The 16702-nt window shown below is 34.8% G+C and overlaps 1 protein-coding gene across 1 annotated transcript in view; it reads left to right on the top strand.

Moving 5' to 3' along the window:
* The window catches only part of KDM6A (lysine demethylase 6A), a 183099-nt gene that overhangs the window by 48680 nt on the left and 117717 nt on the right, over window positions 1-16702 (top strand). The window contains 2 exon segments of the mRNA XM_037512496.2: window positions 4037-4145; window positions 13887-13936. Of these exon segments, the coding sequence (XP_037368393.1) occupies window positions 4037-4145; window positions 13887-13936 (159 nt within the window).

Genomic DNA, 16702 nt, shown 5'->3' with positions numbered 1-16702 from the left:
TAAGTGACACTTTTAAAAATATGAGTAGAATTACATCTAAACTCACTTAAAATAATTTCTATAGGACACTTTCTACCTCCTTCATTACACTTACAGCCTTTTGTATGTTATACTACCTGTTAAAATGTGGTACTTGGAACTGATGATAGTGTTAGAGATGTGGTCAGCCTAAACCTTTGTGAGCTGATTATTGGTGTTGATTTGTATAATTTATTAGCTTGTGCTGTGAATACTTTTTTCATAGCCATATTTCATGAAATTTTTTGGAAGTAGTCTGCTGACTGGTAACTCATCTTGTGTGTTTATTTCAGAAATTATGAAAGGACTGCATGCTTGGTTTTATTTTATTCAGTCTAAAAGTTTTGGTTCATTTAAAAACATTGGAGTATTTAAATCTGCATTAACTTTATCACTTGTTACCCAATTAAGATGACTTTTTAAAATGGAAAAAAAATCATTTAAAAGTTGCTGCCTATATTTAACAATTGTAAAATATTAGCAAGTGCTGTATTATAGCTAGACAGTGGCCAGGTTCATCATAAAAGACTTCTATGCTTAACATTAAAAAAAAATTAGTTTTCATTTCTGTGGTCATGAGCTCTAAACTTTGTTCAAGTTTAGGACTAGACAGTGATGATAAAGTTATTACTCTGAGATAACTGATTTTTCATATGTTAAAAACAAAGCAGGTACTGAGCATAAATTATACTGAACATTGTGGAAAATGACACTATAATGGGAGGAAGAAATGTACATTTTCTACCTAGCTGGAAGGATCTTAGTTTCCTCTCTTTCATTTCTGGCATTTAATGTTGAACTGTTACTTTCATTTTCAGTGTTTTCTCCAGTAGTTGATAAGGATTATAGATGTGTAAGCTACTAACTATAAATAATATAGAATTTGAAAATGATTTTTGTGGAGAGTGTTGCTCATCCCCAGTTTAAGATATCACAGTATTTTTTATAGACTTTTAATTTATAAACATTAAGAAATTTGCTTTTCTAATATTTAACATGTGGATTGAAAATACAGTTGTTTTTAACCTTTAAAAATTAACTATGCCTGCCCTGTCTGTTAGACATGCCTATTTAAATAAAATTTAAAATGAAATTATCAATATTCATTTGTTTACTTGTCATGTTTCATATGCTCAATGGCCACATGTGTCTTGTAGCTACATTATTATCTTAACACTAAAGGTAGGATGAATCCTAGCAGAAAGCATAATTCTTTAATGACTTGTAAGAATAGAAATGCTGTACACTAATTATGGAAAATAGAAAATAGAAAAGTAAAACGAACAAAATAAAAAGTGTATGTCCCAACTATAGGTCTTATATTTTTAACATTGGTTTTATATTCCAGTCCTTCTTCTCTACATGTTTGTATAAACACACATATTCTTTAGAGGGATGATTTTACATGTGCTTGCTTAAAATTAAACACAGGAATGTGAAATTAACACTTTTTACTGCAAATGATTTTGCTTTATAGTAGTTTACCTGAATTTAGTTCTAACTCTAAACAACTGTTTATCAGCCTTTTGAGTAAAAATAATAGTACTGTTTTATTCTAGGTAAATATAAATTAGATGTATTAGAAATTTATTGCCATTTTCTTTTAAAACCTCGTTAAAAGTTGTTAGTAGCTGTCTGTTTTTACTATCAGAGTTTACCTCAAATTTCAAATGAATTCATGAAGCTTCACTATGAAATGATGTTACCGGCACTTGGAAATTTTATTTTGCCCTTTTGCTTGCTTGATATTTGACTCTCTCAGCATCATTTTTGACTATCAACATTAGTTGGTAGGTTCATACAGGCTCTGTTGGAAATTATTATGAATTTGTTCATCAAGCCTGAGTATATGGATTGGTTTTTACATGGTGTTATTTTTCATGAGTTTCAGAGTTACATTATAGCGTTCATTTTAAATGCATTCCTTTATTTCATAGCAAATGCAAGATAGGCAGTAGATGATCATGATAATGTCATCAAGGTATGACTAATGGGCAATATAGGATGTTATTAGATCACTAAGGAAAAATTCTTAAGGTTTGTACCCTGAATCCTTTTTCACCACAAAACTATATTTGCTTATCATTTAATACCCATAAGACACAAATTTTCAGAGGGGATGTAGGAGTTTCCCAATATCTTCCTGAGTTTAAAAAAAAAAGACAATAACTATTTTAATGAGCGCTTAATTTACAATGCATTATTAGCTTACAAAAGTCACACATTTTTCAAATATGAAATTAGGAATTGTCATACTGTAGTCCAATAGTTTTATGAATTTCTCTGATATTAGAAGCACTGAAATTAACTGTATTTTTGTATTCTGTCTGCCAGATAGGATTATATATGACTTAAAGAGCATCTTGGAATTCCATGCCTGTAAATTATAGTAATTTCTGAGACTTCTGTGTAGCATTCAGACTCTTTTAATTATAGGGCAGCAGAATGATTGATTTTTCAGTGATTGTGATTTGGTACATATGCACATTTAGATTAGAGTAGAATAAGAACCGAAGATAGTCGTTCTGTAAATTTTAGATTTTAAGGATAATATAATCATCCCAGGATTTGCCTTGTTTAGAATGGCTTCTCCAAAATTATTGAGTATTTATGTATGAGCTTTGGATAGGTAAATTTCAGGGTATACAGTTTAAAACGCTCCATCAAAGACTGTATTTTAGCGGGAGAAGAAAAACCAAGACAGTTTAAGTGGGCACTCCGTCCCACATCATATTTTCTTATCTCATCAAAAGTTCTTGAAGTGGTGGTGAAAAGATAACTTTAACAATTGAAGCTGAATTTAGCTGTTCTAGTTCTTTTCTCTGTGGCACCAAATCTGGACGTATACCCATGTATTTGAGAAACTATACATGTTTCTTAGGTGACTCCAGGACACATTATCATATAACATCTTTGCAGAGTAAATTGTCAGCAATTTTGAAAAACATCTCAATTCAGTTTTTTACTAAAAAAATGAGATATAATTGACCCATAACATTATATTATATTTGTTTCAGTTACATAGCATAATGATTTGATATTTGTATTTATTGGAAAGTGATTATCACAATGAGTCTAGTTAATGTCCTTCACTGTACACAGTTACAAAGTTTTTTTTGGTCATGAAAACTGGGAAATTTTGATAAAATTTTATTAGGAAGACTGAAACAGTTTTGAAAGAGCTTTATTCTTACCTAAGGGAAGGCAAAATAAACAATTATTTAGTACCTATTATATGTTAATCACTGTGATAACCCCCTAGAGAAGTTTTCTAATTTGAATCCTTTTTTTAGCCCTTTGACTATTATGGAAACTGAGTCAAGAGAGGTTAAGTTCCCCAGAATCTCCTGTAGCTAATGACAATTGGAATTTGTCAGACTCCAGAACTCTCTTGCAGTCTCCTGATTACACAACAAGAATGAGATCCTTACTCTGTGTGTGTGTGTGTGTGTGTGTGTGTTTGTTTTCTTTAGGGAAAAAACAGTGAGTGCATATGCATGTATTAGAGTAGGGTAAGATTAGAAACAATTAGAGTTTGGTGGGATTAAAGTATATCATGGGAAGACAATTGAAAGACAATTGATGGTAGTTTAAACTGGTAGGGATTATGACAAAAAGTAGTGTTTCAGTATAAATGGTAGCTATTATTGTGGAGAGTGAATTCTCAAATAATTATGTGAAGTTCTTACTATCTGTGGGAAAGATGGATATTGTTTATAACAACAGGGACCATAGTAATAGTTTAGATTTGCAACTTTTGAATAAAGTTGTAAAGCCCTCCTACAGTATCTTATTTGGCAAGTTTTTCCATGTTGTTGACAAGAAAAGCACTTAATGCTATAACTAGTTTTAAAAATACTTAGGTGTTCTAAAGACACTGCATTGAATATGTCTGTGGTAGAAGTGCAAAATATTGATTTCTTGGGTGATTAAATGGAGGATATATATACATTAGCAGGAAGGAACTGCATTTTAGGGTTTTGTCTTTTTCTTAAATGTTTGTATTTTTTATTTCTAGGCTGTTCGCTGCTACGAATCTCTAATCTTAAAAGCTGAAGGAAAAGTGGAGTCTGATTTCTTTTGTCAATTAGGTCACTTCAACCTCTTATTGGAAGATTATCCAAAAGGTAATTTTTCCCCCTTGTTAACTACTGTTTCACTATATATGTATTTAAAATAGTTGCAATTGTTTGTTCTGCCTTTATCAAGGGCACTTTTAAGAAATTGTAAGCTTGTGAATATTCTAAACAATGAGAAAGAAAAGTGGAGTAAATGGAAATGTGAAATGTTCGTGTGCCTCCATGTAAATTATCAGTGAGTTAATAATTCAGTTAAGCTAACTGCCTACATGTGCACTGCCATTTTATTATGCCTTGTGAAGAATTCCAGCCCTTTATAAAACTACCATTGTTACTTGTAGTAGCAAGTAGGCCATTGATGGACACTTTGGAAAAGTAACACAAATTCAGCATTTTCCTTCTTTATCCTGGTCAGGAAGCTTCTGTGTTAGCTGGGAAATATTTCAATGAAAACCTGATTTGTAGCCATTTATTGTAAAGGTAAGTAATGTAGAGTGATGGTCACATATGAGTTTAAGGCTTATATAAAACAATTTCATTTCCCATTTGAAATTTTTTTCCCTCTAAGAAATAACATCCTCCCATATCAAAGACAAAATGAATAGCCAAAAAAAAACCAAACAAAACACACACACAAAAATCCCATTGTATCCTTATAAGCAAGGGCATTTTAACCTTTTGAGGACAGTGAACTTCTTATGTAGAGTGGATAGATGCATTATGTTTGTTTTTAACAAATGTTTAGTGGATAGAACAACTGGCAGGTTGTTTCAGAACTACAGCGAAGGATTGTTAGTGTTTAATGTTGGTGATTTATTATGCCACTTTGTGTTAGATCAAGTGAATGCACTCCTAATGAAAATGCAGTTTTATTTTGAGACAGAGCATGGAGTTTGATTTATTTTCCAGCTCAACTCTGTTGTTATAGCTGCATTACCTTTCACAGGTTATATAAACATCCTTGAGCATTTTCTAATCTGCAAAATTGGGGGGTAGTGATAGTTCAGCATTTTGGAGATTGCTATGTGAAACTGGTTAGTACTTAGCAAAATGGTTTCAAGATAATAAGTATTAATAATTATATAATACTCTAAAATATTTTAATTAAGTAACTTAATTTAAAGTACAATATTATATATAATTGCTTGCAATCTAATTTTTAAGTGTAGTATCTTTTTCTTGGAGAGCACACTAATTTGAGAACATATAAACAAGAGGCCCGGACTTGAAAATGAGGTTTGCACATTGGGTTATATGCCCTTGCTGTTTATTGGTCATATACGGTCTCGTGTGTGTGTGTGTGTGTGTGTGTGTGTGTGTGTGTGTGTGTGTGTGTGTGTATTTCAAGTTAATGGCTTCTTTTTTATGTATCTTTTTTAATTCTCTTTAAGCTTTATTACTCATATTCTCACTTAAAACATTCTTTTTAAATATTTTGAATTTTTTCTATTTTGTGTATTTCTGAAAGTCCAAAACTAGAGTCAATCTCTAGCAGCTGTCCATCATCCCCCCAATATCCCCCCCCACCATTATCATCTTACCAACCAGTATATGGGAAGGCATCTTTAATTTTTTTGTTTCCCCTGTCGTCTTACATCCCTTAGACCCTTTCTTCTGCTCAAGTTCAGAAGCCTCACTTCATTCATTACTGCCTGCTAGTTTTTATAAGTATTTTCAAATCATCCATTTTGTAAATGTCCAGTATTTGTCTTTACCATTCTGACTTGCTTTAATGCACATAATTCACTTGAACTGCTTTAATTTTGCTTTAAATGGCAACATTTCATCTTCTTTTATGCTGAATATTATTCCATTGTGGGGATAATACCATTTCTTCTTAATCCAATCCTCTGTCAGAGGACATTTAGGTTGTTTCCAGTCCTAGCTATTATAAATAATGGTGCAGTAAGCATTGTAGAACATATGTTTTTCGAGTTGATGGTTTCATGTTCTTGGGATTGATGCTCAAGAATGGATTGCTGGTCATATGGTATTGTCACTTTTAATTTTTTAAGGTAAATCCAGATTGCTTTCCAAAATGGCTGTTCCAGTTATAGTTCCACAAACAGTGTAACAGGGTTCTGCTTTCTTTGCATCCTCTGTGGGAAAATTTGTTACCTCAGGCTGTTGCTTTCTCTCTTTGGAAATAATATAAGAACCTCAACTGCAGCCAAATAGGTACTTATTTTTAGAGAATAAATTATAAACTGTAACACTTTGGGAAGTAAAATCATGCAGTAAACAAGTGAATAAACTGTTCAGGAATATACGTATGTGGGGAACATTGAACCTGTTATTTTTGAAGATAGTTTTTTTATTGCCTTTGAGTCCTTTTTTTCTGTGTGAGATTTTCCAAGTTTGGGGTTCTTTCAGCAAAACCACTTCTACCTTTGCAGTAGCAAATGACAGAACCCTTTTTGTGTACATTTTAGACTTTGGTTTTTATTTGTTCTGATCCTGTTTGCTTCCTGTCTTACAGCAATTCCTAAAAATGTCTGATGTGCAGGTAGTATTCTTCAGTTATCATTTATCTCAGATGAATTTGAAGCAGAAGATAAAAGGCTTTGTAAAATTTTTTTTACGCTTTCTGGTTGGTAATATGTATGAATAATTTGAAAACATTTTCTGTCATTTGATTTGGTTATTCGGCTTTTAGGAATTTACCCTGAAATTGTAATTGGCTAGAAGATTGTTGGGAAAATGGAGGCTCAGTGCATTTAACCTAATATAGGTTGGATTCCTCTGAAGGGAGTTCAGCATAAGGAATCTTTAGTAATAAGTGTCTTTAAAATCAACACCTGTGGAAGGTGGGAGATGCAACAAGGATTGGACAGAGGGAGAAGTTAATCCCAAGAAGTCTTGGCCAACTCCATGAGCACTATGGAATTAGAATGACTTTTCAGAGCTACACCCAATTGCACCAAGATAATGAGGCTTTTATACTCCATCCATTCAGTATAGGATAGGGGCCAAGCTGAGAAGGACTATGACCTTGGGAAAGGCGTCTCTCTGTATCTAAGGCAACTCATTACTAGAGTCTTTCTTCAGGACTCCCAGTAGTTCTTCCTTGAAGTGGGATTTGAATGGTTCTTCACAAGGTGTCTACCGTTACCTGCTCTCCACTCCTAACCCCAAAGCTAATCCATTTAACCGCTGCTGTACCAAACAGCTGATGGAACTGTCAAATAGACTACATTAAGCCATGAAAGTGGTGCAGTGATTTCTTTAGGTTAGAGAACCATGAACCGAATGAAGAACAAGCATATATTGTGAATATATGAGATGGATTTCAGGGACATGTTTAATAAAAATTATATATCAATGTCAGTAAATATGTGTGGCCAATTAAAAGAGAGGACATCATTAAAGTAAATCAGTTGCTTAGAAAATCAATTAGTGAATTACTTCAAAGAAAGAAATTATGAGAAAAGAGTCTTTGGTGGATAGTAAGGATTTCAGAGTAAAAATAATTAGTTGTAGGAGATACAATAATGAATTACTACTGACATTAGAATGAACACCTCGAAACATTTCAAAATAGTTTCTTTATGGTCACTGGTAAACTAGAAATACTTGAAATTCCAGCCTGAGATGGATTTTTTCCCTTGTCTTTCTTCCCTCAAGTAATTGGTTGATTATAGCATTTTCTGTCACTTTTAGACAAAATAGGTTTTATTTCTATTCCTCAGCATTTACAAATAGTTTGGTAAAGTTAATAGCCAAGAGTTGCTAATGTTGGTGAGGTTTCTTTGTCTTTATAAATGATAATACCACCCTAGAATATAAAGTAAAATGAAATAAAAAATCAGAATACTGACATATACTCGCATATAATAGTCATGGGACGAATGTTATGTATCTCTCTGAAAGCTGATACTTTCATTGTCATTGTCCCTTTTCTCCATATCACTTCTTTTTAAATGTATTTAGTATTGTTCAAACTGATATTAAAACAAGAATCACTAGTACCTCCACTCCCTCTCACTGTAATTTGGCAATCATTGATTTTATTCCATGTACCCATTGCTGGGCATTTCAATTGAAAATAACCAAGGAAGCAAAATAGTGACCACCATAAATCCAGGTTGTCAGAGGCCCACGTCCAGGCATGTTGCAAACATTGCAGTAGCTTCAAGAACTGGAAAGCTAGTGGAAGGACACATTGAAGGAACATAAAGAAGCCTGCTACTGTCTCTTATCGTAAGACAAATGTGAGCTACCAAAACCTCAAAGAATATATTATTTTAATAACGACTAAGAAGTAGTAAATATGAGATTTCAGTAGGTTCATCATGCTGAAACAGGAGTAAAAGGATTATTTGTTTCTTTGCTTTTCAACTTCCTATCTACTAGTTTCTGTAATTTTAAATCTTTTCAGACCTCTGGAAAGGGGGACATGGGAGCAAAGGTCTGTTGTGGGGATGCTGGCCAGAGGGTTTTTCAGATGTATTAATACTACATATAAGGAAAGATGTTTTTAGGCAATTACAGATTTGAAATGGCAAAAAGGTGCTAGAGAACTAAGTACATCAGTTATTTATATGCAGTGAAGCAGTTAATATAAGCTCTCTGAGATACCTATCTCAGGGTATAAAAATAACCTTTCAGTCCCACCTCAAATAAAACAGAAAATGAAAGAAATTTATTCACTTAATAACCTCAGGCAACCACAACTTGTTTTGACCTAACGATGATAGTCATTGCAAACGACAGATTTATTTGTCCTTCTTTGCTTTGCTTCCCTTCCTCTTAGAATTCCTATCCATAGACTAACCCACTGGCACCTAACCTACTGCCTATAATGTTACCCATTGGGCTAGAGATGAAAATAGAAATGGTGACTTCTGCTTGCAGTTAGTGCATAGTCTAATATGGAAATATAGACTGAATTTTAAATCTTTTCCCTCCTTGGTTCTATTGCATCTGAGTCTAAAGATGACTCCCCTTTTCTAGCAAGACTGTCATCCTTAACCTACATTGTTGTTTCTTTTTATCCCTGTGCTATCCATATAGGCTTGTCACTGTGTACACCTTCTCCTCTTCTTTTCACAGTCCTAACTCAGAGCCATGATATTTCAAAGCAGGCTAAAATATGTCATATACTATTTTTTTATCTGGACCCTCTTTACTCCCTCACTTTATTTCTGTAGATTTCTTTATTTAATTCAAAATGAATTTTAATATGGCTTTGGAGTTTTCTTTTTATTTATCAGTTATACCTTATTCTTTTTTCCGAGAAACTATTTAGGTTGCTTGTGACCTGTAAGAAAATAACGTGGATTAAATTAACAGTCTTTTAGGAAGTGGTGAGGTCAGAACTGGATCCCAGGTTTACATAAAGGTACTGCTTTTCCTATCCTGTTTCTTTCTAGTGGCCCTCATTTTATTATGTTGACCATTCCCTAATTTTTTTTTAATTTTTTACAATTTTTTAAAACTTTTTTTAAAAAAAGATTTATTTATTTATTTATATAAGCACTGGGTACAGTCAGAAGCGCTGGAGGGTGAGAGAATTCACCAGAGCCAGAGCAGGGAGCAGAACAGACAGACTGACGAAATACACTCCTGAGCGGGTGCGGCAGGAGAGGTCTGAGTGCCATGTGGGACCCTTGCCGGCGGCCGGGGATCGAACCGGCGCCACAGAGGCTGTGGGCAGCTTCGCAGCCCAGCGCTCAACTGTTGCACCACCAGGGAGGCAGGCCCCCATTCCCTAATTTTAACACAAGAAGTAACGCTTATTTTAACTTTTACACAATAATATATTTACTGTTTAAAGGAAAAACTTAGAGTATGTGTAACCATAAAAGGTAAACTGTACTCCCAAAACTTACGTAGTATTGTAAACCAATGTAAACCTAAGAATAGGTACCATATGTATGTTCATATTGGTATTTCATGGTATTTGGCTATTTCTGGTGATGCTAACCAACTTAAGAAATAGTATGCGAATGCATTGCTATTTTACCTAGAGGCGGATCTTTACTTTTAACATTTTTGATATGAATATTTAGAGACTTTTCTATTACAATAAATATTCAGTATTTTAAGCAAGCTTTGCCATTTATTTTTTTTAGTGAAAGGTTTATTGATTTACCACTGGTTTACAATACTATGTAAGTTTTGGGAGTACAGTTTCGTACCTCAATAGGTATATGCAATCACACTGAAACCACCACCATACTTATAGTGCCATCCACCGTGATCATATTCACTCCTCTAGACCCATTCCTTACACACACATGCACAGGTGCACACAACTGCCATATTTTTTTCAAGGTCTAAGAGTTATTTTTGTACAGCTGTCTTTAATCCAGTGTATTATGTTAATCTTTCTATCTCACTGATACACTTTAAAAACATTTCAGTTCCCTGCATAGTATTCTACCATACAGATAGAACAATTCCCTGTTGTTTGTGTAGATGGTTTCTTTATTTTTTACTATTAACATAATCACTATATTGTCTCTAGCTAAATCTTTGAAAAACTCAGTAGCAAACACAAATATAGGTATGTAAGGAAAGTGTATATCACTAGTGTAGAAGAAGCTCTCTGAAGAAGTTAAATTAGAGACTCTGGGCTATAGTTTGACTTCTGTCTTCAACTTACAAGAATGCCCTTTGCAGATGGCATTGGGTTAGGTCATTTGTGAATCCTGGCAAACATGATACTTAATTGCAGTTAGGGCTTTTGACAAGACTGATATGGACCAGGTGCTAGAAAATCCTTCAGGAATATGATCAGAAATAGCTGTTATTCAGGAATACTTGAAAAGCAGAACACTTCTGTGGGATTAAAAAAAAAGCCTTATGTCTTCCAGTTTGTAGAATATAAATGGAGAGTAGAAATTTTAGCACGCCGCCAAAAACGAAAAACAAACAAACAAACAAAAAAAAAACAAAAAACCCACAACCCAGTCCAGATAAGAATCTGAACCAGGTTTATCTGGATAATTGGTTCTCAGGTTAAGTAGAGTTCCATGGGCAGTAGGATTTTGATAATAGTCTCAGGCTGGGATTCCCATTCTCTTGGATCTCCTGCTTTCAATAAACCGTATCTTCTTTCTTGGTTCTTCTTGAGCAAGGGCACCTGGAGACTTTGTATATCTGAAAATACATTTATTCTACCCTCCTAACTGGTAGTTTAACTGAATATATAAATTCTGTGTTGGAAGTAATTTTTCTTCAGAACTTTGAAAACATTGCTTCATTGCCTGTAAGGGCAGGAACGGGCACAGTGCAGGTTTTCTGATCCCATGCAGACCGGGTAAAGGAGGAGTCAGAGTCCTCAGTAGTTTTGCAGGTTTTTTATTTGGGGTTCACCAGGCATGTGGCAGGCTGGGGGGCTGGCAGGCTGGCAGGCCTCCCAGCCCCCAGCAAGTCTTCACTCTATCTGGGCTCTCTGGCGTTCTCTGCTTCTGCTTCGGCTTCTCCTTCAGGTTCTGCTGCTGCTGGCTGGGGCTGCTCGCGTCCCCCCGTGACGCCGCCCTTAAAAGCACAGTCTTAGCTCAGCTGAATCCCATCTACCTATGCCCACACCCTATTCCAGGTGCCCGCCATCAGGCATGCATTCAGGACAAGGATCCATCATCTATCCTGATGGCGGAAGGGCAGAAAAGCCTGACATTTTCTTTACCCTACATTGCCTTATTTCTAGAATGTGCACATCTGTTGCACATTGAATCAAACTAGCAGTTCTTAGTCACTGGGATTTTTCACCTAGAATTATTTAATGTTTCACCTTTCTTTTCTTCTCTCTTTTTAAGTCCTGTTAGTGATACATTAGGCCTCCAGGATACAGGCTGATTTTCTCCTATTATTTTGCTTTCTTGGAGGCAAGACTTCTTCAACTTTTTAATACTAAACCTACTGAATTATTAATTCCTCTTATACTGAATTTTACTTTCTCTGAATTTCACTTTCCTAGAGCAGCTTGTTAATCTACTCAGCCCTGTTCCCCTGCTTTCCACAAAGGCAGTCAGTACCTTCCTGTATCTCAGATGACATAGTCCTTCCTCTGCATAGTTTCTCCCCTCCACCTTAGAAGACATAAAACTTTCTTTAGATGTCTAGTAATTCTTAGCTGTCTGATTATATTTAAGATTGGAATAACTTACAGCTGACTGGAAGCTGTAAGCTTGTTGATGGGACTCTGAATATAATATGTATGAGCTTTTGTTGGAGAATCTGTTATCTGTTTGGTTGGAATGCCTTAAAAGCATCAGTGATTAGGAGTTGAAGGATCTGCTCCTCAAATGGTTTTTACCCTTGTCTTCCTTAGCCTGTGCATCTTAAATCAGAAATTTAAAAGTGCTCCTATTGATCATTTAAGAAAATACCATTCCGATGTGTTTTTCATCTGGTGGTTTTATGGAATTGTTTTTACATTTAACTCATGCATCTGCTCCTTGAATTATTTGCTACATGATGTGAGTTAGAAAATTCACTTTTTTGCTTATATATAAGTGATTAAGTACTGCTCACTATTAATTTCCCCCATTGGAAATCCCACTTATACCTTGTGCTAATTCTTACATACATGAGGGTGTCATTGCGGGCCTTAAGTTTCTTTTTCTGTTCCAGTTCTTACAGCTTTATGGTAATTTCAGCATCTGATAAAATAAGTTCCCTTCATTACTTAGAATTTTTCTTTTAACTATCTTTACCTGTTTAATTTTATGATAACATTTCAGGTAATACTTGCAGTTTGCTTCTCTTGTATTCTAATATGTTTAATATTAAAATGTGACCAAACTGTTCCTCCTTTGTCCTACTTCTACTTCTGTGTTTACTGTCTGTTTGAAGAGTGGTGCTCACCAGCCCTAGGTGTAGTTGCAGGATCAGCTGAGGATCTTTTAAACATACAAGTCCTTTAATCCCTACCCCAAGAGATTCTTATTGGTCTGATATGACATTAGCCTCATCACTGTTTGTTTGTTTTTTTAAATTTATGTATGCATACAAGAACTGGGATGTATAGGCTAGAGGTATAGGGGGTGAGAGGATTCGCCAGAGACAGAGTGGGGAACAGAACAGGCAGATCTACTGAAATACACTGCTGAAGGGAGCAGAGGGCAAGACAGGAGAGGTCTGCTGTGCCAAGACAGGAGAGGTCTGCTGTGCCTGGCCTGGGATGGAACTCATGCTGCAGTGGCTGCTGATAGCTTGATTGAGCTGTGTCTTTAACCCGTGCGCCACCAGGGAGGCCCTCATCAGTGTTTTTTTAAGGGCTTTTCAATCAGTTCTAGTCTCCCTGCGTAACTTTTATATTATTTTATTTTCACTGATTTTTTATTTTTAGATTAACAGGAGCTACTTTCATTTTTACCAGAGACTTTCATACCTTGAGTTGGATTTAGGGGAATGGGAATGCCTTAAGTTGGTATTACATAATTGTGGGGTGGGTTTTTGTTGATTGTGAGGAAGTTATCACTCTTAGTCATTCCTGGAAGTAAGATTCCTTGTGAGAACAAATCATCATGTTCTGCAGTAGTCTTGGAAAATCTTCATCCTTTTGTAAGTTGTGGTCTCTTAGGAAGATTAGGTAGCTTAGATTTTGTTGAATGGCAGATCTGAGATGTGCCCTTGGTTTTATACCTTTGAACCTCTTATATGTTTGACATTTGTTATCATGGCTGGCAATGAGTAAGAAGGCCCCATGTTGTTTGGTTTTTAATATCACTGTGTACTGGGAGATGGATATGATGAGAAGCTTGTTATGTTTGTTAAAACTTGAATTATTGATTTTAAAATGGGACATATGGTGACTCATACTTATTTTCCCTCTTTCAGCATTATCTGCATACCAGAGGTACTACAGTTTACAATCTGACTACTGGAAGGTTAGTGTGCTTTTGCATGCCTATTTCCTATTTGTTGATTTGGGCAGATTCCTGGGATTACTGCTGTTTATCTTTTTTTTTTTTTAAAAGAGGGAGGATAATACTTAATATCTAGGGGAGAAGGGTTGGGAAAGGAAAACAGATTTTTTTTGTGTGTGTGTGTGTGTGAACCACCTTATATTTTATTAAAATAATTAGATTATTCTTATACAATTTTTGACCAGAGATGATTCTAAGTGTGAGAATTTAAAAGTAAGCAAAACCAAATAGCAACAAAATATCTTGATTTTCTTAAGTTGGTACAGAGAAGTAAAAGAAGACTAAAAGATATGTATTATCAGGCTGAAAAGGGAAGGCTTAGTGGGGAAGTTATAATGGAAATCTTTCCTGATGCAGTCTCTTGCTAAACCTAAACAGTTTAAAAAGACCTATTAAAATGTGCATATTGTTGGCAGTGACCTGCTTTCTTAGTTTCAGCAGTACATAAAAGTTACTTGGGCAGGTTAATCTTTGACATTATATTTACTTTTTTTTAAAAAAAGATTTTATTTATCTATGCATACAAGAACTGGGGTTTGGCCAGAGATGTGTGTGTGTGGGGGAGAGGATTCACCAGAGACAGTGGGGAGCAGAGCAGGCAGACTGACTGAAATACACTGCTGAGGGGAGCAGCGGGCCAGACAGGAGAGGTCTGCTGCGCCATGTGGGTCAGCTCCTAGGCTGGGGATCAAACCCAGGACACAGTGGCTGGAAATAGCTTGATAGCACTGAGACTTTATCCCCTGTGCCACCAGGAAGACCCTCACATTATGTTTCCTTTTAAGTATGCTTATTGACCAGTGGGATTTTTTTATCTTAATTGCCCTGAAGTAGATTTTTAGGTTGATTTTACTTTTCTAGGTTTATTTTTTCTTTTTGATTGTAGAAGTTTTAAAAATATATTTTGGTAAATTTTTATTTATTTATTTATTTTTTTTTTTTTTAATAAATTTTATTGTTATATTCCCCATACAATTGCCGCCCCCCATTCTGACCCCAATCCCTCCCCTCCCGCCCCCCGCCCCCTAAAGTGTCTCTGGTTCATAGTTTTTTGTTGATTTTGATTTTCACTTTCTTATAGTTTTTCATTTTCCTGGTCCATTATTTAAGTTTTCTAGATTCCTGCTATGAGTGAGACCATCCGGTATTTTTCTTTTTCTTTTTGGCTTATTTCGCTGAGCATGATCCCTTCCAGCGCCATCCATGTTGCAGCAAATTGCATGTGTTTATCTTTTTTGAATGCTGAGTAATATTCCATGGTATATATGTACCACATCTTCTTGATCCAGTCATCTATTTTTGGGCATTTGGGTTGTTTTATTTTGGTAAATTTTTAAATATATTAAAAATATGTAGTCTGGGATTTATTTTTTCTTAAAAGTTATTGAATTGTAACTTACATATTGTAAAATTCAACCATTTTAACTATGCAGCTAATTGGCTTAATAAATTTCCAGAGTTGCACAACCATAACTTCAGTCTCATTTTGGGACATGTCCATCTCACTATAATGAAACTTCATGCCCAGCCTCTGGCAACTGCTAATCTATTGTCTGTCTCAGTGTTTTTGTATTTTCTGGATACTTCATAAAAAATGGAATTATATAATAGGTGGTCTTTTGTAACTGGCTTTCGTTTACCATACAGTTTCAAGGTAGATCCATTTGTAGCTTATATCAATACTAATTCTTTATTCCTATTTATTAACTAATACTCTATTATACAGCTAGACCACTTTTTATCTAACATCAATTGGTGGACATTTTAGTTGTTTACACTTTATGACTGTTGTGAATAATGCGTCTGAACATTTGTATACAAGTTTTTCTGTGGAAACATACTTTTAGTTCTTTTGGATAACCAGAAATGGCATTGCCAGTTTTAGAGTAAATCTACACTTAACGTTTTGCAAACTTCCAAAAGTTCCCGAATGGCCATCCCATTTTACATTCTCCACAGCAGTGTGTAAGGTTTGCCGGTTTATCCATATCCTTGTCAAGACTTGTAATTGTCCAGTTGTTTAGTGTACTATCCTAGTGGAAGTGGAGGTAGTGTCTTAGGGTTTTTATTTGCATTTTCCTGATATCTAATATGTTGAGCTTAAAAAAAAAAAAAAAAGATGTTCTTGTGCAGTCCATATGACACATTTGGTTTTGAAAATAATTACGAATAAATTGCATCATTTATTACTTGACCCGGAAAACAGTACTAGTGACTAATTGTAGGGTAATGAGAGACAATTTTTTCCTTTAAGATTCACAATGCTCCCCCAAAGCTGATTACAAAGTTTAAGAGATAATTCGATTATACTCTTTGCTTTTAGCATAAAACTATAAGTGATTGGTTCATAAATCAGTAAGCTGCCTTTGACAGCCAGATGGTAATTGTTACCAGTAGGTAATGGATGCTATTTTCTTCTGATTGGTTCATACACAGTAGGCTTATAGCAATTATTTAATGGATAGATAAGTTATTAAATTATTAAATTTTGATGGATTGCTTAGTCCTTTAAGTAGTAATTGACTTATATAATTATGTGATGATTCTTTTGTGACAGATTATGTACTAGTGACGTGAACTGTTTTAGGCAATGAAGGAAATAGAACATGCTTGATGAAATTCTACTTGGCTTGCATTGGAGTTCTTAATACCTAGTATATCATAAGTAGTCTGTAAAAGGGACAGATAGAGGGCCATATTTGAGAATAAATATTACTTATTGATAGT

This window comes from Talpa occidentalis, unplaced genomic scaffold (assembly GCF_014898055.3).
Source record: "Talpa occidentalis isolate TD23 unplaced genomic scaffold, MPIMG_talOcc4v2.1 talOcc4.15, whole genome shotgun sequence".
NCBI classification, from domain to species: Eukaryota; Metazoa; Chordata; class Mammalia; order Eulipotyphla; family Talpidae; genus Talpa; species Talpa occidentalis.
This window is presented reverse-complemented; position numbering and strand designations above follow the sequence as displayed.